A 26,068-nucleotide genomic window follows, 5' to 3' on the forward strand; every position below is an offset into this window, starting at 1 on the left:
GAAAACGTGGATACTCAAGCAAGGAAGGAAACTGAGCTTATGCATGTCATAAGCAGTCCCAGTAAAGGCTACATTGGAGAAGGGTAGTTTTTATACTGCTGACAGCTGTCAAGGAATGTAATGCACCACTTGACATGCCCACTTAGTTTTTATATCTCATAATATTGTCCTTCTTTAGCTAAAACGTGGTTTGGGGTTGCATTTCCTGCACGTGAATTATTTCTGTAAGCTAAAGAAATGGAGAAATCCCTTTTCCTAATGTAGAATTGCCTGAGTAGAGTCACTCTAATATATACTACAGACGAGGTTTTCAGTATCATGACCGATTTTGTACTGAAGTAACTCTGTAGGAGACTCAAATACAAGTCAGAACACAGTTCTGTTAAATACTGTACAATCACAGAGTAGATTCTCTGCCTGAAAATGCTTACAGTATAAGTAATGCACTTGTACAATGCTATCATTACCATTACCCCGATTTTTGCTGAAACACATCATAAACTATCCAGAAACTCTCACCCCAGATCCAATATTAGATGACGTTCTGTGCAGAAAGGTTTTTTCAAACATATGTTAATTTTATTAGTTAGTTCTTTTCTCAGACATTTCTGGTTCTTAAGCCAGGTAGTAAATACTAGGTAGTAATACCAAATCTAAGAGAATTAGATAGCACCCAATTTTCTAAGTTGGAAATGCCAGAAAAGTAACTAGCTACAGTCCTGATCCAACATCAAAGAAGTCAAAGGCTATTAACCAAAAGACTTTGGATCAGGCACTGTATGACCTTAGGAAATAACAGAACTGCCAAAGAAATGTAGTCTCTTTGAGGGGTTTATTGTTCTTTTGGGGGATTTTTTTTTTTTTTTTAAAGAAATGGCCTATTTCAAGATGCGAGAAGATGTGAAAATCTTAGTAAAAGTAAATTCATAATGAGAATGGAGAGTACTTAAAACACTTTGGTCCTCAGCTATGTCACATGTAGAAGGCAGGAGAGAGCAAGACCCAGGCAAGCAGGCAGGATAGAGCCTTCCCTAGGATGGGAAGTAAGCAGCTCAAGCCCAGAAGCTCGTAATTCGGCTGTGCTTATCACCTCTGCGCAATCTCAAAAGTGTAGCAAGGGTATCGCGATTGATGCCGTCTACAGGCAGGAGGTGAAAGATGAGAGCAGAAGAATCAAAGGGGGGACTCCTTCCCCTTCTCCATACACAGCCTGAAGATTTTATCACACATCTAAATTTAAAATGTAAGGTAATATCAACGTAAAGACTCCAAGCAACCACGAATCGATTCCTGCATGTGATAAACTATTCCCAAGGTCAATATCTCTGTTGGAGTACACCACCTTGTTTCCAGACTGAATTTGTTGGATCTCAGTTTTTAACCACTGAATCTTACTACGCCTTTCCTTCAAAGCTAAAACTTGCCCTAGTATCTCATATATATTATTATACAGCCCAGAGAAACCTAAGTACTTCCACGCAGGTTTTTATCCCCTGACCGGAATTCATGGTTCCTAGCTGAATTGCTTTATAGTTAGTTGATTTGTGAACATTTAGCCAAGTGATTTCAGATCAGCGTAACTGCAACGTGTCTTCATTTTTTACTGGCACTGACAAACCGTTTCATCTGCACATTTTACCAGCAAAAATTTTATGATAGCAGTAGGCTGCTGATTTAAAAAGAAAATGTTAGACTATGGGCAGATCCCTATGGGATCACAGTAGAACCAGCCCAGCTCGTTTATATCTCTCCATTAACCATTGAACTAGATTTGTCAGTGAGTCAGTCCTTACTCTATTTAGTGTGCACCCTGCTAGATCTGTAATGGAAGCTTTCAAATTCAAATACAGTGTAGCAATAGGAAGAAGTCAGATGTCCTGGAGAAATATTACAAGATTAAGTTTTAACAAACAAACCACTGTATTTTCCTGACTAAATTACTGTATTCTGTGGAAACCATATGGCCTAATGTCAGTAATACTCCTGATTTTTTTTTTTTACATAACTACCCATTCTACAATTCTGTACAGCTTTTTGTAGATACTGAAACTGTATTAGAGATCTCCACATTTTTCCTAAATATTGTCAAATAAGACTGTAAGCCCTGCACTAAGCTGTTTGGCTCTTGTTTAATATCTTGAAAACGCCTAATTCTAGCAGATAGTACTCCTCTTTATTTTGTTACAAGTGATAAATTTCTTACTCAGTTCATAACCTTGTAGGGGAGGGCTTCTTGCCGTATTCCAAGCTCAAAAGATTAAGGTGTTAGTAAACCATACCCAATTACTATTCTTTCGTCCTTTTGGTCGCACCTCAGCCCCCTGACTCTTCTATCTGACCTCCGTGCCTCTTAAGCAGCTAGCTCACAGAAGGATACCAACATTTCAGAAAACTTTCTGTACCTACACCATTTTCTCATCTGCTTACCTCCAACGTCTTCTGTCTTCCTTCTTCATTTCAGGACATATTCAGGACAAATTACTCCTGAGGAGGCTGTCCAGCTGATTTCTTTCTTTTTGTTGTTGCTCTGTTCCAAAATCTTTGGAGCCTTTTAGGAACTGCCAGTCAGCGCTGGTGTAACGTATTCAGTGTCAAATTGACGATGTTGCTTTCCACCAGCAGAGTCTCACTACAAACCAGATGATCTTTTGTTCCTGAAGCGATGTCTTGGTATTTGTCTGCCCATTTTAGTTTTAAACAGGATCATCTAGCACGGGATTTCTGATCAACAGTTTCTCTCGTCCTACTTGGGCTCACTGAGAGGTTTATTCAGAGATCTGTTTGGTCTATGCTGAGTGGCCTTTGGCTGGCTTTTACAAATGTTTCCTTTCACATGTCTTACTGAGCGTCGGACCATGCCTATGATGCTACTCTTCTTTCTGAGACTGCAAGTGAAAAGGAGAAGCGCATAAGAATTGTAGAACTTTGTCAGAAATTGCCCCATTTGTCAATAAATTCTCTATACTGCACAGTTACCTAAGCCTTGGAGGCTTGTACCTTTTTGTGCAAACGCACTGGGTGCATTCCAAATATTCCCTAAGTAGTTCACTAAGAAAAGTTTTACAGTTACTTGGTGCAGACCCATGGCTCTGATTGACAAGTGCTCAATAAGAAGGACCCATAGCACCTTCGCTCCTGCACACTACCTATAGGCATTTCTGAACTAGAGGATACATGTATTTCCACAGAAATTCCAAGCGTGAAGAAATCCACACCAGTCCAAGCGTGCAATTAGCTATTGTGGAGAAGGGAAAAGGCCGCCGAAACCCTCAGCCTACAGTTGATGCCCCAGTACACGCTACATGATGATACTGTGTTTATTCCATGCCTGGTTCGGTTCCTAAGGGGGATTTTGGGCTTGTTCTTATTTGTACTACCACATAGGTTAAATTACACACGGAGAATAGAAATTATAGCATGGGGATTGGCATATCCTAATGAAATCACTACTACTGTGCTAATATACAACAGCTTATAAACATATGATAAGGTCACGGAAAAAATAATTGGTATTACCTGCTCACATTTGCAACAAAGTTCTTTTTCTATACATGCATATTATCTGCCTATTCATCTTAAAATATGCAAAAGTAATCAAAAGAGAAGATATGAACCTTCCATTAAAAACTCGCTGGTTTGCACCTAAATTGCTGACCTTTTTTCTACAGGTTTAAACAGTATCTGTTTGTTAGCCTGAACCCCATTTTAACAGTTTCTCTAAGATGAGTGTGTTAAGTTACAAACCATAATGGGATACAGCTGTAGAAGGGTGCACTTGTAACTTACGAACTTTGTTTAAGTGATATGGTTTTACTGATTAGGTGCCACAGCTTGATTTAAGAGATGTAAGACAACTTTACTAGCCTCTCACTAAAGAATCTTCTTTAATATATTTCATATTAGATATTTATTTAACTCAAAAAGCTTGTATTTTCCTCTGCATTCAGGTATTAAATTAACTCTGTCAAGGCAGTTAAAAGGATTTTTATAAAAGGTTGTTTTAAGTTTAAAAATGACAAAGTAGGTGGTTATCTTGTGTGTGCTCTTTATATTCTACTCTCTCGATAGCGAAATGTTGTCCAGGATAGGACTCCCTTGCACTTCACTCTTAGACGTAGCTCCTGCTCGCGTTAGCCCCGCTAGTCTTAGCCAAAGCACCCCCCGCTTTGCTTGGGCATTCTCCCGTTTTCGGTCTTGTTTATTTGCCTTGGTTGGGGCAAATGCCTAGCCGGTATTTTTAACAGTAACTCCCTAGGTTTGGAACCTTTTTTTTTCCTGGCATCAATGGAATACAAACCTATGGACATAATTCATTTCTGGGAGTTTTGTTTCCCAGCTGCAATGACAAGTAATTTGACCCATGAGCAGAGGTAAGGCACTTCCTACCCAAAGGTGAGAAATCGACCGGAAAATAATGCCATGTTTTAAGATCTGTTTCATCATTTCATCCACTTCCAAATCCAGCTGACATAAAACAATGTTTCTGAACGTTGAAAAGAGCTCAGGGTTCGTTTAGGGTAAGCGCAGCAGAACATCCTGCGCGTTTCTGCTCTGCCGAGCTCAGAGCTTCCAAGCAGCCTGCTCCAGAAATACAGTCCTCACAGACGAGAGGCGCTTCCAAGAAGCTACCAAGATTTGCAGCTTTGGACAGCTTCACCAGGCACGATGCTCAACCCCTGGGCGAGATGCTTTCCAGCTGATTAAAAAACAAAGTGGAGAAATCTACATTAAAAGATAATCTTCCCACCTCATAACTAGACATATTACAATCAACATCCAATGGACTATGGTGAAACCCTTAATACTCACAGACGGCAAAAAAATTAAAGAAAAAGGATATATGAAATTGTTGCCCTTGAACCTGATCATGCTTGCGCTACCTCTAACTTAAAAAGTCTGGATAGGTAGGGAGGGAGCCCATATGCAGTATTTGGATACAGCATTGTGTGGCTGAAGTTCATGGGGGACTTCAATAAAACCAATATAGTTGACTGATTCTGCAACCCACAATACACAGAACAAGAATTTTTAAAGTGCAGATAATTACATTTTCAAGAAAAGTAGTTATCAATGCATATAAATACTGCAATCGTTATTTTAAAAGCATTGACCATTTTATAGGCATCTTCCAAAATACAAAAAGCAAGTAGAAGAGAGTGGCCTTCCAAAATGAGATGTAAATTGCATTGCTCTATTTACTCACTGTTAAACCTCTCAAGTAAAAGCAAATCTTGCTGTTTCATTTAGGTGTGACTAATGAGTTCTCAAAATCCTAATGACCAGTGCACTGCATTATTATTCTCCAAATCAGTTGGATGCAAAATACCAGTACATAGCATCTGACCAAACAACATTCCACCTGGGGTGTTTAAAAATGAAATGAAAGAATGGAAATTCTTATAGGATAAATGAATATTGGCAGATCTTAATACAACATAAGTAATCCTGGGAGAGTCTCAGGATAAGTAATTAACAGCACACCCGAACACATCTTTCATATCTTCTTAAATTACTAGAAATATACATAATATATAATGAAAACATTTAAATTGATGGTTGTCAGGCATACATTTTTATAAAATTAAACTGATTTTTTAGTAGGCAATACTCAGGACTCACAGCATATTTGACATACGAACACTTGAAGACGAAGCATTTCAGGTACATTTATATACAGTGCTTCTACTAGTTTAGTTCAAATTAATTGAGTTAGTTAATCTATTTAAAATTGCGATGCTTTTTTAACCTCATGACCTATTCATAAAAGCATTCGCATGTAACATTGTTTGGCCTAACTGAAAACTAACACCATGGCCACAGCTTCAGTCCTGCCATTAGTTAACTGAATTAGTTAACTGAATACAATTTTGCATACATCAGCCTTTTGAGGTGCTCACTTTGGCTGGGGTTGAAAAACCACAGCAGAAACTGCTGCACTAACTTAAGACGTTACCACCATCCACACACCACCAAATACTTCCCAGATGGATGTTACCATCCCCACAGTTGAGCCAGGTTTTATGGGTGTTCCTCATCTACTTCTGCACAAAATCAGGCTCCTTTAAACAAGCCTTCCTCTGCATACGAACCCCGCTTCACAGCCAGCAATCCTAATCCAAATACGAGTATCAGCTCAGCTCCTTTCAAAATGTTTTTCATATTAGTTTAACTTGTAATGGCTACTCACTGCTTAGTTGTCCCCTAGTGAAATATTTCTTTGACTGTAGAGGTTGTGACAGCCAAAAGCACGTCTCAGCATTTCATTTTAGGACATCATTTTTTTTGGTGTATTGCCAAAAAAGGTACCTCTTTGGGGCACTTAAAAATTCTTGCAAATATTAGTTTGTAGAACAACAGGAGCTCCAGCGGAAACTCTCAGCCAAGCAGAGAAAGGCAGGCTGTCCAAATGCTGAATTACCTTCAAAAGTATTCCTGAACAAGAATGGAAATAAAAACAGACATTTTACATTCCACACGCTTTCAATTGCTATACAACTAAAGAAAATTGAGAAACAAAGATCTCACACGCGCAAACTATTTAAGAAGGCTAGCTGTTACTATTGCTGGAATTAAACAGTTTTAACACTGGCTGTTCGTTGCATGGAGCACTATCATTTTCTCTTAATAAGCAAAATCACTGCATTTGTGGGTATTTCTCCTTCTCCCCTGCCCCAACAAAATCCAAGTCCTGGGATTTCTTTCTGCTGCTTTGCAAATTGCAGCCTAGATGTTGCTTAAAACACTCCGCGGTTTTAACAGGGCAGGCAACTGCGGCACTGATTCATCAGCTGCAGACTATTCAACCTGATGACGCGGCTCAGACCAATTCATGTGTTTTTTAAACAAAAGCTGTAATGTACAGGTTAAATTACAAAGCCACCAAAAGTACTGCAGGTTACTTAAACCCTTGTATTTGGTATTCTGGCAGACCCTAGATTATTGTTTTTAATGACTGCACTGTTTGACAACAATTATTTGAAAGGCCAAAGTGCTTTATGACACCATCCTAAACCTGTGGTCTTCTTGATGTTGCTCATTTTTATTTTGATCTATTTCAAGCCAACTTTTTGCCCTAGCTGTGACCTCTTCAGGTCTGAATTTCATCAGTACCATCTATTTACTGAAGAGGCAGCTTCTACTGAATTGTCAAGTTTAAAGCTTGGATATTTGATATTCATAAAATTTATGCCTAATTTCAGCTTTCACTTAATGGGTTTTAGACTAGATTGTTACCCAATACATATATGCATGCTCTGGGGAGCAGAAGGTCTAACAAAAGACACCCAGACATTTACATCAAAGAGAAACTCTCAAACAGAGAGAACCAGTTTCTGAAATACTCTTTCATCAAGGTGGATGACCTTACGGGGTCTGCTCTGTTAGCAGTTAGCCTGGCTAAAAGTCCAATTTTTCTCCTCTCGTGCTCGTTATTACTCATCGTTCATAATAAGAGAGTAACTGCCCTTCCTGAGCGTAAAAACTGGGTCACCAATTCCAAATAACTGCTTAATTTTTCTGGATTGCCGGGCGCTGAATTTCAGACACGAGCAGCAGGCAGAACAGATCCTTCAGCTAACAAGCTCTGACAGTCTCAAGAGGGGAATAAACTATAACTCCAAAAAGCAGCAGTCAGTTTCTGTGGTAAGAGTTTCACTGTACTTCAGTTGTTCTCAAAGCTCGGCTGCACCCTGACAGAGGGCTGTCCCAATACGTTTCCTGTTAAAAATACTCTTATTCAGTAGCTCTTTTCTTTAGGTCGGCACAACATTCGAACGCCGTGACAGCTGCGCAGCTTCAAACACTCAAATGCCAGAATTGGTACGTGCCAACACTATCGTAGCAGCTGCACAGCAGGGAGCAGCATGCTTGCAAACACTGCCACCCTTCTCCCTCGCTTCCCAAGAGCTCGGGCCGGGCTGCTTGCTCGTCCTCGCTAGAGTGCACAGAGGAGGCGGTTGCTAGTGCCGGCCACGCTCCCTGTCCCTACCCTCTCCCCAGCCAAATGCCTGAGAAAAGCTGTGTCGCAGGCGAGACTAGTGGAGCTGGATTAAGGCAGTATCTGGAGACTGCCTGGCTCACGCTGCAGGGATGCCCCACGCACGTGCTGCACATGAGCTACCACCGGAGTGAAGCCGTTGGAAGGTGGATCCCTTCTCCCATCTCCCCCCATTAACAAGCTCAGCCTGACTGTGGAAAGGAAAGGGCTAGTGAGGGAAATGATCTCTGCTCTCACGTATCCTCTGAATCCCATTGATCCCTGCCCAAATGGTTAATATCTGATATCATTAGGATACCATACCGGCATCAATACCCTGAAAGATCCATGCTGTTGTCTACGACTAATCTATACCACACTGCAAGGTCCTGAGTAAAGTCTTCATTTCCCATCTTCTAAATTTTAATTTTAAATAAGAGAGTAATGCTCACAATAGCATGTATTCTTATGGTGAATGTCCGATACAGTTGTTCTTTGGGGTAGACTAGTGTTTCTGTCAAGGCCTAAAGCAAATACCGGCAACAGCTTTGACAAAGGTCAAAAGAGCATCCACATGGGGCTATCCCTTTGGTACTCGTTTCCTAGAAAAATATTAGATCTAAGATACAACACAACTGGCTTTGTAAAAAGTGTCTCCATAAACAAAGGAAACAATCTCTTTTGAGTCCACACCCATATACCTATTTAGAAAACTCCACCCCAAAGTTCCAGACTTGAGAACACCAACAGTCATGAGGTCAGCTGAATTTGTGATTTCTGTATTTCTGTTTTCACATTAGCCTGCAACTACTGCTGCCACACTATACAGCGCTTTTTGCTCAACATGGCATAAAGTTTCATATTGTAATTCAGCTGATTCAGCTGCTTGTTCTGGGTAGATGTGATTCTTTTCAGAATGAGTAAAGATAAATCAGAATATAACATTTTCTCTTATTTGACAGTGAGTTGCTCCACTTCCAGCCATTGAATCAGGGCTCCAACACATCCGCTGAAAGGGACAGCATTACTAACCTGCAATGGACGATCAATAGCAGCCTGTAATCCTGGAAGGTCCTCAGTCTGTTACTGTACAATCTGAACACATTGTAACACCAGCAGAGACAATTACAGAAGTTTGAATGCTGATGATGACTGAACGTATCCAGCTCCTAACTCATACGTCTGCTTTTCTTGTTTAACATAGAAAACAGCAAGTCAAGAGCAAAGGCCTATACCGTTTCCCCGTTCATCTTTTTTGTGTCTTTGACAGTGAATGTCGTAGCAATACTGCAGGAGTTCTGGGAAAGCAAGCAGAAGCAGAAGGCCGTATTTCTGAGTGAAGGCACCGTTGTGTACGAGTCACTGAGCTCCTTGGGCCCCCCGTTTGTAAGCTATGTCACCCTGCCAGGGGGAAGCTGCTTTGGCAACTTTCAGGTAAGCGGCACCTTCGAATCTTTGCTGCGGGGTGGGGGAGGGAATATTTTTTCCGAAAAGGGTTTTGCCATAAAAAATACACGGCAACTTCCATTTTTGGAACACCACTGTTCCACACTTGAATTCTTCAGCCTACACTGCCTCAACCCCCAGCAATTTTAGAGACAAACAACTTAAAAGAAAATAACAAGCAGTTCTAGCTATTAACTGAGTATGACCTGATTTTACCAGTCTAGTCTCTGGTCCCCAATATCTGCAATGAAGGAGAACGTTATGATCAACTCAAACACTTCTGTCAGCAGAGTCTAAGACCAAAGCGTGTGTAGTCTCTTTCCTTCAGAAAACAATCCGTTCTGAAGTAGAAAGAGTTCTGTAATTTATTTTTTTATTCAAAGTAAAGACATTTTTCATTGCAACAGTATGCCCTACAATATATACCATCCAACCCATACTAACGCTGTGCTGATATATAAAGAACAGGGAGCAAAACTAACCAGAGGCAGATCAGATTTCACTTTCAGTGAAAGAACAACTGGAATTGAATTTAATGCCTCCAGCCTCCAGGAGGAATAAAGTTGTTTGGTCAAGCACTCTACCCTCTACCTTCCTTTAAATTGGTAACAGTAGCTCCAGCTTGAATCCAACAGGCACGGACAATGTACAACACCTACTGATGTAGGTTAGACCCTAAGCCTGCACAGGGTCTTAGAAGACCTTTGAAGACAAATTTTGAGAGCCTCAAAACACCACTTTTTGGAGACAAAATCAGACCATCAGAACATCAGTGACACTTTCAGTGGACTCCTTCGTAACTCCCTTTTTTCACTAGCTACTGACCGCACAGACTTTTGTGAAACGCACTGGTGGCTTCAGTACAATTACAAAGAGAAGAAGAATCCACTGCACAGGATTTAATAAAAAAAAGAACTATCACAGCCAGCAATCTTATTTGGAGGTTCATTTACATTCCTCTAAAAACTAGCAACCCTGAATGCCGAGCTAATTGCTTTTTTGCCAAGAGCTGATCTCTTCCTGTCAAAACAGAGTGAAATATAGCTGCCCTTCTGTCAATAATACAGGTGTTCAGGCCACAACAAATGAACAAAAGAAATATATTAAAGAACTCGGTTCCCAAAGACTGTCACTCAGCAATTCTGTGCAACATGGCAGCTTTCTTGTTCATATTACTTCTGGTGGTATGAAGTTACTGCAGACCCACAAATTGTACTGGAAGATGGGGGAGACTTGGATAGGAAAATACACATACACTGCTACTTACTATGATCTTTTGCATCCTCCTTAGGATTTTCAGTATTTCAATTTCCAGCCAAAATATAGTAAAATATTACATTAATATACGATCACGGTGTTTTTGATTTTTCTAATCACAGTTTCACTTAACTGCTTGGAGTTGCTCTGTACGGTACCTTATAGCACCTAGTGCCAGGTAAAGAGAGATGGGTTCTCCTCATGCCTCCTTTGTTAGCTGTTGGGTCTGAAATTCAGAGTTGGCCTTCAGTTGAAGCTCTCCTTCAATTCAGTTGCAAGTTAGCTTGAATAAGGCATTTGTAGTCATATTCCAAGCTTGCCATAGCCAAGCTATTACAGGAATGTATGTACTCTTATGCTCTTTTGGTTTTTGCTATTTATCCGTCTGTTTGTGCACAGTGCCATGGTTTTCAGTATTTCCAGCATTTTAAGCAGGACAATACTGTTACACAGCTATTTTTTATCCAAGTCTAATGAGTGCTTGTCCACGATTCACACCACTAGGGCACATCTATACCATTGCAATAGTGGGAGGAAAAAGATGAATGGTAAGTCTAACCAACCTTTAGTTGTTTGCATGGCAAAGAAGCAGTAAGCATTACAGCAGGTCAGAAAATTGCAAGTCTACATAGTAGACGTTAAATAATATAATTAAGCTAACTATTTGCATTTGCTTTATGATGAAGAGGGGAATTTCCAGGTGAACTCATCCAGATTGTACTGTAAATCTATCCATCTTTCCTCCTCTAGACAAGAGGGGCGGCCACCCTCACTAAAAGCTGTTTCTTCTGCAAAGACAACAGTGTTACTCTATTGCCGGTCTGTGCACAGATGCCCAATCTTCTTCAGCTGAAAACCAGCATTAATCCACCTTCTCCACTCAGGACAACGCAATAGCTTTATCTCATACACGCACCTAAATTTCAACAACAATTTTCAACAACAAAGCATTTGCATTTTAACCAGTCTGAACAGCTTTCCCAGGTCCTTCCAGATTACTATAGTTTTAGCCCTTCTGTTAAACAGCGGAGATCCAAACAACAGCTTGGGGACCGTGAATGTTGCATTATGTGCTTTCTGGAATGTTTTCTCAGAGCACAAGGGGAAAGAGCCATGTGCCATTAATACTCTTTCAATTCACAACAGGAAAGTTAAAACCTCAACTACGGTAGGGACTAAGCAAGCTATAATGATTTATATCAGCTTTGACCGGAGCTGGGGAATTGTATTCAATTTTAGCTTCACAGGGTGGCAAGAGTGCTCGACTATGTAGGTGTTTTCTTTTCTTAGCTTTAAACTTTCAAGGCAAGGTTCTTGTTCAGCGTAAAACAATATTGCTTGTCCTCCTTCCCCTTTCCCTCCCCACCCCCCCCAACCCCCAAAGAAAATATGACCTTGACACCTCTGGATTTGCAGATGAAGACAAAGTCTTCATGAAGACAACAAAGGTTCAGATTTTTCATTTGCCCATATTTCGGTAGGAATTTTCTCTTCACCAGGTGTTTGGGAATGTTAGCAAGCAGTAATTTGTCTGGGTAGCCTTCTGAAGCTTGGGACAGCTTACTGAAATGGACTAAAAGTATTTAAGAAAACACATATTGCTCTTCAATGACTTCATATTTCTCATGGCGTGCAACTTAAAGACCAAAAATAACACTTTAGCAACACATAAGAACATCACATATAGCCTAATTTCAAACTGCAATGACAGTAAGCTACCTTGAAAGAAGCTAAAGTAATAATGCTTGTTATTTAAAGAAATGTAAAGAAAAGATTATTTTTCAGAGCTTTTTCTTGGAGTTCTTCACAGAGTCTTCTGAACACTTTGGGTCTACTTCTCCCATTGCTTTGGGGAGTACTGTTAAGAGTTGCCTAAAACAACCTAGAATTTCCTGAACTTAAAATGTGTTGCGAACTTGTGATGATGTCTGTCCACCAAAGTAGGACACGTGGTCTGTGAAAATATATGAGAAAGGAAAACAGCACAATTTTTAACTTTTTCCCTTGCTAAATTCTTTTGCTGCCTTGTAGGCTATCAGTTTCATATGACGTTTCATCTTATTTTGCCAACGCTTGACCCGCACACGATCCTTTTTTTTTTTCTTTTTCTTTTCTTTTTTTAAACAATGCTTTTCAAATAATTGAGTAACTTCCTTGTGCATTGCAAAGCACTGGATCAGGTATTTCTCTTGCATAGCTTTATTGCTGCAGCCAGTCATGAATATAGTCCAGAGCCACCTCCCCGCTCCAGAAGCAGGAAGGTAGTGGAAAGTGAGCCAGCTTGGCAGCCCCCTCCCCACACCGAGCTGAGCCACTGCAGACGGACGCTAACAGACTGGTGCCGTTCACGCTTTAGGGAAGAAGTATTAGGAATGCGCAGATGGATCTAACTGAAAATGGCTCATCGAAGACACGCACCGAATAGCATTAGAACAATTCAGTAACGAAAGAACAATTCAGTAACGAACCACCAATATCTTAATTTACAGTTATCGAGGCACTCAGTATCCAGACAGCTTAAAACCTACTGCAGATATCACAATATCCCTAAATAATGGTAAGCAACAGAGTACAGATAAACCACAAACACTCTTGCTCAATTCTTTTTTTAAATAACGCATTCTGAATCCTTATTCTGCCTTAAGACATGCAGGTATATACTAGATGATACACTTCATGGTACTTCACAGTCAGAAAAATCATTCATTTGCCTATGCGTTTTAAACATTTTCTCTTCCATTTTTTGTTCTGGGTACTTAATACCAAGAATCACATATCATGACTTACCATGAAAACCGTGCAATAACTTTCATTTATGACAAAGGGACCAACATAAGGCCCATCTGATCAACTCCTGGCTCCCCTCTTGCTGAACTCAGGCATCAAGCTGCTCATGGTTTTAGCAGATGTTTTTGCTTTTAATACCAAAGGGAAATTTGATGAATACTTTAACTTTATAAATGCAGTGAAAAGTGTTGCAAGCCTAGCTTTCATCTTTGCAAGTGAGATCATCTACCGCAACGGACTCACTTCAACAACGGGTTTGTAGCTCACTAAGGACAGTGCTAAAAATTCTCTGAGCTGATCACCCAAATATCAAATTATTGTTTTCTTATGTATTTGCTGGCATTTCTCTGCTACTATTAATCAAAGTATGCTTTATGAGGAAAAGTAATATCTTTTATTAGACTAGGTAACGTAGCTGGGGGCAAAAAATTGGACCAGATTTTAAGCACATTAGCGCTTCTTTGAGTCTGCAGGCCTTCAATACACGCAGGCCTGTTCAACTAAAAAGCTGATCTATTTTTCCAAGTCTAATGAAAGTCAAACTGATCAAATAAAAGGTCTCTACCTTACCCAGTGAATATTCCCTCAGTTATGTCCATAGACTATTATGGACACAACAATATTAATACCATCAGTACAAATATGCAAGCCTCCAAGTTGCATGTTAACTAGAATGTGCGTTAGTGAAATATAAAGTGGTATACTTTCAGAACAAGAGCTGGATCAAATCTGCTGTAAATTATACTTTTAAAATTTCTTCTTGCATTTTATAAAAATAAAATGCATTCTAAAAAACCTATTTTTTCCAGGATACCTCTTATAATTTTGGATTGTAGCAACTCCCTTAACTTTGCAAAAATCAGAATTTCAGTTATCTTTATTTTCTCTCACTTGCTGTGCAAGATTTTTATTATTGCTTTAAATTATGACTACGGTCACTACATTTTTTCATTTTTCACAAAAAAAAAAGAGAAATCTGGAAACGTATACCCTTCTTTTCCAGCTAGAAATACAACTATACGTTAGGTTACTGTTGAAACTGACAGCAATAGGAGAAGTGTTTAAGGTTAGGCAAATCTTTTACTCACGCTCCCTGTTAAAAGAGCTATCCTTTGGCCTCCTCGAGAGTGAATCTTCCACCCCTTACCCCATTTCCTTCTGGTGTGAAGAAACCTTTCATAACTCAACACAAAGTTTAGAGCTAGAAGGAATAAACATCCCAATCAGACGCCTGGGACGGCGTACCCTTCTTTAACCTTAAGATTGTTTTGGGCTTCCCACAGGGTTAAACAAAAATCTCTGTGTTAGGGTCACATTAGGGTCACATTTTTCAGCTTCACAACCAAGAGGTTAGGAAATGCACCTTCTAATTTTTTTTTTTTTTTTTTAGGAAAATCTGAAGTTGCATCATCTTTCCAAATATCGACTCTTAGACACAGATCTCTTATACCCACCTCTGCCTTATTTTAAACTTAACTTGTCCACCTATCTCTGTCACAAACGTAAAGAGTTTATATAGAAAGTAAAATAAGGTTTTGGAATGTGCTTGTCTATTGCCTCCAACAACATAAAAGCGTTACCTTCTCTAAGATCCTCATACCTGTAAAAGAAGATCTACTCTTTCAGTAAGACCCCACAACACGTGTGAGGTGTCTTCTGTCTTTCCTGGCTCCCCCACACCTTTTCAAAGGCTTTCACCCTGTAGTAGAGATCTGACCGCCCCAACACCAATTTGGGCTTATTGCACAAACTACCACACACAAGAAATGATCCTCTCTCTATGTTATCAACCCCTCTGAGGTAAAGGCTACAGGCCAAGCGCTCCATTACCTTTGCTGTTGATGTAGGAACACCCTAAAGCAGCATCAGCAAGGTGAATTGGGGCGTTTGGAAGATTACTGTGATGGAAAGTAACTAGCATAACGGAAAGCACTAGTTTTATGGATCTGTTATTTGCTTTGCTTTGAAAATATCACACGTATTTGAAAGTAGAGGAAAAATAATTCTTCAGACTCATTCAAATGTTGGCAGTATATCACTGAAATGCTGCACAGTGAGGGAAAACGGTTGGTAATGAGATTTCTGAACCAGGATATCTTTCACGTGTTGAGATGTAGACAGACATGAACTCAAAGATGGTTCAAGGTCTGAAAGAAATGGTGGAGTCCGAGTTCTATTAATGGACTTGTTATATTAATGGACTTAATTTAAACGGCAGTTAAGCTACAGGATCTGAGGATTAAAATAGAGAGAGGCGGAAATATTTCAGGGAAGGCAGAGGCTTCTGGGGAAACTGCATGCCTTCCAACAGTTAAGGATGTGGTTTGGGGAAGTTACCTAGGGCTACACTGAAGATGTAGATGAAAACCATATGCGCATACACTTTAGGTGGCAATTCTCAACGGCCAATGAATTAAGGAACTCGTTAAGTCACAATAAACTGGATTTATAAAATTATATTTTTCCCAAGGGAGATATAGGTAAAGGAAGACTTTACTGTACAAATAGCATACTGTTGATGAGTTGGCCTGAATATCATTATACAATTTTGTTTTAAATAACTTATGAATGAATACTCATTTTAAACATTCCTAACACCTTCCCTGCAAAGTCTGTGGAGGTTTTAGCTTTCATGAGGGGTCTATTTAAAGTATCATCTACTTCTAGCGAAGTTATTTTAAAGTTGGTTATTTCTACCTGGAGACATAAACAAAGAAAGAATAGCAATTTTTCTTTCTTTTTTTTTAAATCACACACTGTACTATACAATGAAGCACTAATTTCTCTGGAGACGTTAGGTGATGGAACTCCCTACAGAGAAACAAACTGCTTCCTTAATGTGAACTGAAGTCTGAAGGATGTCAATTATATACTATTAGCATTCCCAAGTCACATACAGAATAATTAACAATTTTTAAAAACGATGAGAAGACGACAGAAGAATCACGTCCTTCAGCAAAGGACAGGCTATGCACTTTGTTATCCAGCCTTCACTCTCACAGACACTGGTTTACTCTTTTCTATAAAGCAGGGTGAAGAAAGGGAATGATACCTCAACATAGAATAGGAGGGTGGAATGGCAATGAAGCATATTGAAAAAAGCTGGACATTGAATAAGAGGCAAGGTAATTTCATCAGACTGCAACACTCTTTGCCTCCCCACATCCAGGTTATGGGCTTTTCTCAGATTTCCCTTCATATGGGACTGAAAAAGTAATTAAAAAATATTCCTTTCCTTCCTGCAGCCCGTGTGATGTCACCGACTTAAGGACTCTGTCCAATTCTTGTTGAGTGTTTTCATTTCAAAGGGTTAGAAATCAGCTGTTTAAAATCAACAAGCACCCTCTCCCTCTCTCCTCAAGCTTCCCCTGGCCTTACAGGTTTGAATAACTCTGTAGATGCTTCCAGATGTTATCACGTGTGTGTATAAAAGAGCAAACATGGGTGTGTGTGTGGGGGGGGGAACAGATAGATGTCCCCCCCCCCCCACTATTTAACAGATGTATAAATAGTATAGTGTGTGTTATCAGTACTGCCTTCAGTCAGCAAGGACCAATTAAGCTCCTCTGAAAATCTTGGAAATCAAATAAACATTGCCCATGGTATTTAAAGATCTATTTAAATGCCTCAGAATTGCAACTTAACGGATGGACTTCTCCTCATATAAGCAATTTCAACTGCTAATAAAAGTGCCAGGTTTCTTCCTCAGAAGTTAAGCTAGATAGATTCTGGGGGAAAAGTTCAACAGTGTCGTCACCCCCTGCCTCTGAGGCTGGTTCTACGCCGACGTGTCTGGCATAACACACAGCAGCCCAAATACACAATACAAGGCCATCGTGGGTCCTTCTTCCCTGATGACCTAGACTGTAAACCTGGCCAGAGCGCTTTGCAGCTCCTTCCTAACCTCCACAGGTGGCCTCCCCTCCCTGACGAGCTACGGCAGGAGAATGAGGGGCAGAATTCAGGATGTAGCTGAGGCACGTGCTGTCTGGATCCCACGGTTTAAGTAGTGAGAGTTGCTCTCAGCAGGACTGTTGGAGAATATAGTTCCAGTGACTGTACAGACGCAGAGCAGAGCAGACGCTCACTCAAGAACTGTAACAGAGGAAGTCCGCACGGATGATGCGAAACTCTGTTCCACCTATACTGAAATAGTAGGTCCCTCTCTGATCATTCAAGGTTTGACCTCCTTCCTTTGACCAAGCTTGTCTCACTATACAAAAGAGATGTCTCATTTTCTTCGTCCCCCTTGCTTGTGATTACAGTAATCATGATATACAATACAGAATAAAGATAGAGAGTAACTTCTGAAGACTTCTCTTTTGAGGAGAGCAGGCCTAGATAGCTTTACCTTGCTCCGCATTCCTCTTCATACGCATGCAGGGTGTTAAAATGCTGATTTGGTGCTGGTCTGGTTCGTTGCCAGAAACACTGTGATGGAGTGAACTGCTACCAGAATTATTCATTTGTCTACTATTCACTGTTTAGTTTTGCAGGTAGAGGCAAGAAGAATCTCCCTAGAGCCTCTGTTGCCTCAAAACATGCGCACAGCTACGTACCAGAACCATTTTTGTCTTTTTAGCCTAAGATTTCTGTAAAATGCACCTTGCCAAGCTTGCCTCTGTTACCCCAGGTCGATTTAATTACATTGTATTCTACTCGGTCAACACTGGGAAAAGTCTCAGAAACGTAACAGAGGTAGAAGGCAAATGGTTGCTTACTCAGCAATATGTTGTTGCAGGCAACTTTGCACTTGTATTATCCAAGGAATGCGCTGGGTTAAGCATTCACTCATTCATTCATTCATCCCAGTTGTGATGAAAGGATCCGGTTTTTGATCTACAGATGTCCCTAAGCTTTAGTCCTTTCAGTCTTACAGATATTCTCTTTTATGTTTTACCCTGGCACTTCAAGTCAATTAAGGCCGCTAAAGCATCTGTTTGCAGGGATCCAGCAACCCCCAAACGCACTGATTGACATGCTCAGCCATGTTGCAAATTTAGTCTGTTTTGCAAGCTTTTTTTATAAGGCTGAAGAAGGAAAAGAGGGTCGATTTGAAATTACTATTATCATTTTGGGATGGGAAAGGTCTTTAATGTGTCATGAAGGTTGGCTTAAGTCTCTATTTTTAAACAAAATGTAGCTAACTGCAACATGTATTTAACAGCAATTTTGAGCAGAACTAGCACATTTGGGAAAAATGGAAATACACTCATTAAATGTTAACTTCTGACTCTCAAAAATCCTTTCACTTCTCACCCGCTATCCAGAAATGACTCACGAAACTCAGTAACGTTACTTTCCACAGAAAGCAGCCGCTTCTTTCCTCCTTAGCATGCCGACATTCATCGAGGCTTTCAGCACACGTACTGTGCAACAATATACGTTTGATATTTGTTATAATTTGTTGTCCAAATAACTTAACCAAACCACAAATCAGGCCAAGGGTGGAATCCAAACTGAAATCCCTGTGCTGAAATGGACGGGGGGAATGTTAGTTTTCTTAAAGTGGCTGACTCACAGCAGTGGTCAGGTAAAGAGGCCTCTGAACCCTTCTCTCATTGCTGCTATAAACTGTGCCAGGAAACACTTGTGTGGTCTTACAGTTGCCTCAACTACTGGTCCTAGCACGCAAAAGTAAAAGTGGGGAACTGCAGCAGTTACTGCCCTGAATCGCAGACTTAAGAGCAGCAGAGCCAGGGGAGTCATTCTTCATGTCACTGTATGAAGAATAAAGGGGCTCCTTTTGCTGGTTTCTCATCTAAGAGGACACAGCTGGCCAGCTATCTCCTAAAAACTTAGGGAGTCATAGAAAGACTGCTCAAGCAGAGGTAGGAAGGACAGCTATAAGCAGTGGAAATCTTCTGCGGTTTCACCTAATGTTTTGGCACAATTCTTTGCTCCACGCACTTTATTCTCCAATGCCAGCGTGTCCTAGCCCTAGAATAACTTAAACAGGCTTTTAAACTCACTCTACGGGTCCCCTCTGACCTTCCTCTTCCCACGGATTATACTGGTGACGATTTGATCTCCTTATCAGGGGCCTAACAGAAGTGCAGGGACACCTAAAAGGATTCTGCTTTCACTTGGATCCTTCTAAGTGATTTCAGTTCTTGCTATGACTTAACGCAACAAACAGGTTTTACCACGTCTTTGTGATAACACAGGGGCAATCAGTCTACACAGAGCTGCTGTAGGATCAAATGAGTCCAAATCTGAACTGTAAGCCACCTGCTTCCATTACATATTATACCTTGCTCAGCACAAGTGCATTTTACTGCGCTGAGGATCTGGCCCATAGCTTCATGCTCACAACACTAGGAAGCATGAGAAGCAGACTTGTCATTTCAGATACCTAGCAACGACCCAAGTAGAAACGTGCTATAATGAAACGTTCATGCTTTTTGGAGAAGAAAGACAGACGGTATCTTTAAGCTAAGGCCTACCTTTGTTGTCTTCTACATGTCAGAAAGGCTGGAATGAACCTCCTTCTCCTCCCTCACCTTGGACCAGTCAATGCCACTTCTTCCCCTGAACACTGAGGTTAAAGCTTCTTTCTCCCTCTCTCGTCTATAAACATCTGAATTCCTAAACAACGGCATGTTTAAAGTGGATAAGACCACTGGTATTTACCTTTTGATATGCGTTACAGCATGTCATCACAGCAGACCTGCCACTTCCCTTGGGGGCCTGTCAGCTAGCCTAACTACGTGGTACGACGAGTTACTATGAGAACTCTTCTGTAGCCTCCATCACAGCTTCAGCTTTGGATAATTTAAGACTTCTTTGTAATACCTGAGCCAAAGAGGCTATGCGGAAACCTTTGCCCTCTGAGAAACGGCATTAAGATTTTTACCCTTTTACTCTCCAGCTCAAATGAGCTCTAATCAGTTTCATCCTTTCAGGACTGAGAAAAAATTTAAATTAAAGGAAAAAAAATTGCAGAGCAAAGTCACATGTCATCATTTTAAATTATAATCTCCATTTTTGGTTAAGTATTTATATCTCCTGTTACATTTAGTAAATGTTAAGAATTCCTCTCTTCTTCCAGATTTGTAAATCTCTTTATCTTGAAAGGGTTGCCATTTGCTTATAAATATATACAGTCTCTTTGATCTGCTGCTTTTGCTGGTCTTGTTTAAAAATGAATAGTTTTCTTTTATCTGTCATTTTTACTAGATTTCATCTTCACAAAGATGGTTTAAATCCAAATTATTTGGATTGGTTTTTATTATAACGTTTATTATTGAAAGCACATAAGTCTGAGTTTTGTTCTCAGAATTTTAGAAACAGAATTACATGCTGCCTGCAAGAGAATGTTTAAACCTAATAAAAGAAAAATGCACAATGACAAAACATTTGACCTGGGCAGCTTCAAATGGATATAAAAGGGTTAGATATTTTATACCTTTATTGAAATAGCAGCTTCTGAGAGAAGCATTACATTCATTGAGCAAAACTGAAATAAACAAAAAAACCTAAACTCACTTTCCTTTTGGAAAGCACATTTTTTCAAATGAACTTGCTAAAAATGGCCTTTTAAAAGGGAGAGTATCTTTAAAAAGATTTAAATAGAAAAAGAAAAAGAAAAAAATATTCTAACCAATTAAAAGGGAAACGTTTAAAACATTCCAGTCACTTGTTTCACAGAACTACATATCTCATTGCATTTAAAACAAGTAACTCTTTTGCTTCACAGAAACCAGTTACACATCGTAATCGGAAGTCTCTCAGCAGTAGCACAACACTGTCTACCCACACTTCTTATTAAAGTGAATAGAAACAATTGAGTTGAGTTAGAGTGAGCGTGTCAGATACTGGTTTCCTTAAGGCCTGGAGGAGGAAAAAAAGGACAACTGATAAAAGAAACTATGCAGATTGCTGTACGTGATACAAAGGAATGTCCAGTGTATCATAACAGGAATAACAAATGCAAATGGGTAGTTAATGGATCTATCCGTAAAACACCTTAGCTGAAGTAAGACAAAGTCCTCCAGTAAGGCACAATTTCCTAGCTATGAAGAAAGTTACACATAAGTGTACTTGTGTATAAGCGTGTGAAAGTGTTTAAGTGATATTCACTGCTGTTTGGCATTTAAACTGTGTTTGGGACTTTCTAAAAGACTGCTTTCATCCACTTCCTCCAAAAAATTTATTCCGCATGTCTCTGCAAGGATAGCTTTGGTTTTGAGAACCATGGCAGTTCTTGCTGGTCCTGAGTGCCCCAACTCCTTCGCTCTCTTCACAGCGTATGAGAGGAATGCAGTGACGCACCGACCTAATATATTCGTATTCTTCAAGCTCTGCATTAAAACAACTGAAATCAAACGTCAGTTGGTTGTTCAGAAAGGCTAGGAGTTCCTTGCTGTTATTATATTAAAATACAATATTTTTCTCACCCCATTCTCAATAAATTATTTGTCTATACATGCAACTGGTGGGGTGGGGAGGCAGCAGCTGGAAGAGTAGACAAAGAAGCACACGAGAGTGACTTCTTTTCAGTGCAGCATCAGAGAATGCTCATCACGGGGACCGATCCACCAGTTGGGATAGAGCAGCAACCTACAGCAGCGCAGACAACCTGCGCTCTGTTGCCTGGGAGGTATGCCTTACTGGCACGTGCAGGTCCATACTGTTTGCCAGGTTTGAGGTTGGAAAAGAATTTCACCCTGTGGTCAAACTGGCATAAATCTTTCAAGGCATTTTAAAGTCTGCCTGAAAGCCTCAGGTGCAATTCATCTGCTAGGTTCATATGGATTTAATTCACATAATCTACCCCTTGCAGTTGCTTGCTGAGGCCTCAGGCGTTGTCGGTGCTTTGGTCTCTACTTTTCACTGCCTGCAGTATACAATTCAGTTTTGTAAATGCTTTGACATAATTAAGATCCTTGGGCGTGATGCGGGGTACGTGGGTGAATCCTGACAACATATGTAGCGCAGCAGGGCAGGCGAGAAGAGGTGCGGGTGCTTTCTGGCCTTAGGACTCCATAAGATTAGCAGCATGGCTTTTTGCCCTGGTCACCCCACCGGGGTCAAGTTTAAGCAAGTCCAGTGCCTCTTAAATGAACAAATCCCCACGTTATTAGAATTAGAAATGCATTGTGTGCTGGTTTAAAGAGCTAAGAAATTTTCATGCCCTATTAAAGACCCAAAGGAATCCAACACAAACTGGAATTTTAAAAGATAAGATTAAACTAGCAAGTAGCACCCTGTAAACCACAGTAGGTCAGCTGACAAGCAGCTTGAGCAGCTATGCAGCAAAGGTGAGGTGGACTACCCTGGGTGCCCGCTTTTGTTTGAAGTTAAGTTGTCCTTTTCCACTAGTCAGTGCCCTTCAGATACTCCTCACAATCCCTTATGTGGTATATTCGGTTTAAAAGAAACAAGGGACAATATCACTAAGAAATTCAAAGATGTCACTCTGTTTTGCAGAGCTCGAATCAGATCTGTTTTCTAAAGAAAAACAAACAAACAAACAAACAAAAACATCTAAGACACACTTCCACCAAAACATGTTTTGGAAACAGAATTCACTCCAAGCTCGGCTTTTGTCTGAACATGTGCTAAGCAGTGAATTAACGTTTACAATAATTATTTAAAAATTCAACTACAATGTTGGCCAAAGTCACAGCATGACAAAGTAGATGAATTTTTAATCAAACCAGTAATTTCTGTGAATGTTTTAGGTAAAGACATTTCCCACTAAAAATGTTTCCCTCTGAGAAGTCATATTTTGTGAGGAAAGCAATTAACATAATCTTTAAAAAAAATTATGCTTTGCCTTTCTTGTATTGAGAAGCAAAAAGCACATCTAACAAACGCAGTGGGAAACACAGGCCTTACCTGAGACATGTCGAAATTTTTCTGCGTTTTTTTCAGAGCTGTTTAAGCAGAGCAGAGGCAAGGCGAGATGCTGCAAAAGTGGCTTTGATCAATTCTCTCTTCAATGAATTGCCCTGTCGCAGGATCACAAAGGAATTCATCATGGAAAGCGTTCGGGAGGCCGTTTCCTCAACCAGCGTAAGTGCAAAACACCACTTAAAGAGTTGGGTATCAGCTCAAGATGGTAGATTATGAATCAACTCCTTCAATAGGATTATTAGAACGTATGCAACTCTATCTCCACCGATATTCCAATCAACTCAGAGTTTGCTTGCCTCTTTACTACGTAGGCTGATCTCAGTTCAAAGCATCTGGGGGGGGGGGGGAAAGAAATGACGCAAAGATTAGTATGTACGCTTTGTAGGCGAAAACAGAGCTCCAAATTCTCCAAAACACCTTCTCAACCCCCTGAAATCTGTAATCTAAATGACTTTGAGCAAGTTATCTTCGTTTACTTTAGCTAAGCTGTTTACTTGTATACTCGCAGAGTAATTTATAGACAATACTGAAATGCTCCAGATTCACACCTGTCCGAAGAGCTGAATCTCTGTAGAACTGACATAGTTAACTTCAGAGTATTACTGAAAAACATGAAAGCCTCTAGAATAACAGTACAGTGCACTCTTCCAGATCTTCAGTTTCTCCATACGTTTCTCTTTAAGGCTTTAATCCATAAGAAGATACTGACTTTGGAAATGAATCAGAGAGAAACTTTGTCATTAAATAACATCAGTGAGCAGAGCACAGCTCACAAAACTGACTCCTGCAGTCTTCACTTGCTGTTCGTTGGTGCAAATGTTCACTGAAGATCAGTTCAGCTCAATTACTCTAAAGGTCTGAGCTAACACTTTACAGGAGAAAATCAAAAATCTGAAGCATCTCCCAAACTGGTGAGAACTAGTTAGCACATACACTGTTGTACCCTCAGAATCAGGGGAGTAAAGGAAATGGGAGAAACTTGACCCTGAAGAACACGGAGACAAATTTTCAGCTATGTCAGCTGAGGCATCAGCAAAACGTCTCCATTTCCCTGGGCCTGAGGTTTGGGGGAGAGGGGAGGATAATGGAGCATACATGTTTTTATTTTTAATTTTCTTACATAAAATTTGGGGAATTTTGAGAAACTTTTTAAGCTCATGTGCCATCTTCTTAGATACAATTTGCCACTTCAGAAACGGTCATGCTCCAAACGCCAGTGACTCCTACAGTGTGAACTCCATGCAGCTTACGGGAATACAAATGTAAAATATTAAATCTTGATATGATTGCAGCCTGCCTGTATTTCCTAGGTAGATAAGTCTTATATAAACTGGAAATCATTGTTCTATGTCTAGGTAACACGTTAATCTCCAACAGTCTTCCAATTCAGCTGAGTGAATGGTATTGGAGTTCCTTCCCAACCCTTAAAACTGGGTCTAAGTCTTCAGTTTGCCTAAATTCTAGTTTTAAAATATACTGAACTGCCTTTACAGACCAAGATGTATATCTGAATGCCTTATATTTCTTTGGCGGTTAATTTTTTTTCCTTTTAGCTTATCATACGTAAACAAAAACTACTTGGGAAACATAATTACATGCCTGTCATTACCTTCAATCATAACTTCAGAGTTATGATTGTATTTACACTAATTCCCATTAACATAGCCTTGTAAAATTCTGCTCGTCCAGAGCTAGTAGATTTTCCTCCAGATGACAAATGAAATTCAAGGTTTTAGTGTTTTTTCACCATTGTTCTAGTAATGATTGCTCAAACCCAATTTTATGTGTAGAACTGTAGTAATTATGACAGTTCCACAAAGCTGTGTTAGTCGTCCTTCAAAGGTGCTTAGATTTATTTTCTCTAGAGTTAATAACCAGATAAAATATTTACAGTTCAGAACCGTACTATGTGACAAGTATCATCTTACGGTGTAAGTCATCTTATAAATGAAAGTGCTAACTCACCCAAAGGCATATGTCATGGACTGAGGAAGGCTTAATTGAATTCCTCTTACATTTGCAGAACTACTTGCAGGAGTTCTGGTAAGTGTGGAATGCATTTTAAGTAGTTTAGAAATATTACTCCTTCCTTGTATTTTGTGAGATGATCTGTAGTGTTCACCTTTCAAGTAAAAAGCTTTGTACTCCTTCACAAGATATATTGAGAAGGAGGATGTAGAAACAGAGGAGCGTAAGGAGGTCTGGTCTGTATCTGTTCTGCGGATGAAAGAAGGGTTTTCTTCTCCAGCACTGTGAATTTAATACATTTTGGAGGAAAAAAAAAAAAAAATCCATAAAAGTTAAGAAAAATAGAGCATGATTTATTTGTATGAAATTTAAAGGGAGTTCTGATTCAAGTAATTTATCATTTTTTATGGAAATTTTTGAGGTAAAAGGGTATACACATTGCAGAGTTCTGGTTGGATTTCCTCAGGGATATTTAAAAGCTAGCATAAATATTTCAGCAGCAGTGTGTTAATTCTACAGCATTCAAAAGCTATAAATTTACTGGCAGTTCAGCAGAACCATACTGGGTAGAAATCTGTTCAACTTTGTGAAGTTGCCATTGAACACCGAGGGTTATGCAGAGGAATTTGCTCAAAATTGTCCTGTGTTCTTTTCCTAGGTTCCTCCCAAGAAAGGGAGGGGAGGCAATGAGTTTAAGTGAAATCCAGCCCCCTGCTATACTCGCTAGTTCATGCAGTTTTGGGATACTACTGAAAAAGTAAATGCAAAATTCTG

The 26,068-nt window shown here is 39.9% G+C and overlaps 1 protein-coding gene and 1 long non-coding RNA gene across 3 annotated transcripts in view; one reads left to right on the forward strand and one right to left on the reverse strand.

The window, feature by feature from the left end:
* Positions 1–26,068, forward strand: part of LOC138064060 (protein limb expression 1) — a 39,415-nt gene that overhangs the window by 4,038 nt on the left and 9,309 nt on the right. The window contains exons 2-3 of the mRNA XM_068924866.1: positions 9,246–9,409; positions 23,345–23,485. Of these exons, the coding sequence (XP_068780967.1) occupies positions 9,246–9,409; positions 23,345–23,485 (305 nt within the window). The remainder of the gene's footprint in view (positions 1–9,245; positions 9,410–23,344; positions 23,486–26,068) is intronic.
* The window catches only part of LOC138064062 (uncharacterized), a 34,168-nt gene continuing 10,531 nt past the window's right edge, over positions 2,432–26,068 (reverse strand). Inside the window, exons 2-7 of one of the 2 annotated variants that reach the window (XR_011137290.1) lie at positions 25,292–25,576; positions 23,309–23,658; positions 19,912–20,053; positions 6,188–6,432; positions 4,387–4,696; positions 2,432–2,885 (exon numbers count right to left, since the gene is read on the reverse strand). This is a non-coding gene — a long non-coding RNA (uncharacterized lncRNA). The remainder of the gene's footprint in view (positions 2,886–4,386; positions 4,697–6,187; positions 6,433–19,911; positions 20,054–23,308; positions 23,659–25,291; positions 25,577–26,068) is intronic. The other variant, XR_011137291.1, reaches the window with a different exon arrangement.

This window comes from Struthio camelus, chromosome W (genome assembly GCF_040807025.1).
Source record: "Struthio camelus isolate bStrCam1 chromosome W, bStrCam1.hap1, whole genome shotgun sequence".
NCBI lineage: Eukaryota > Metazoa > Chordata > Aves > Struthioniformes > Struthionidae > Struthio > Struthio camelus.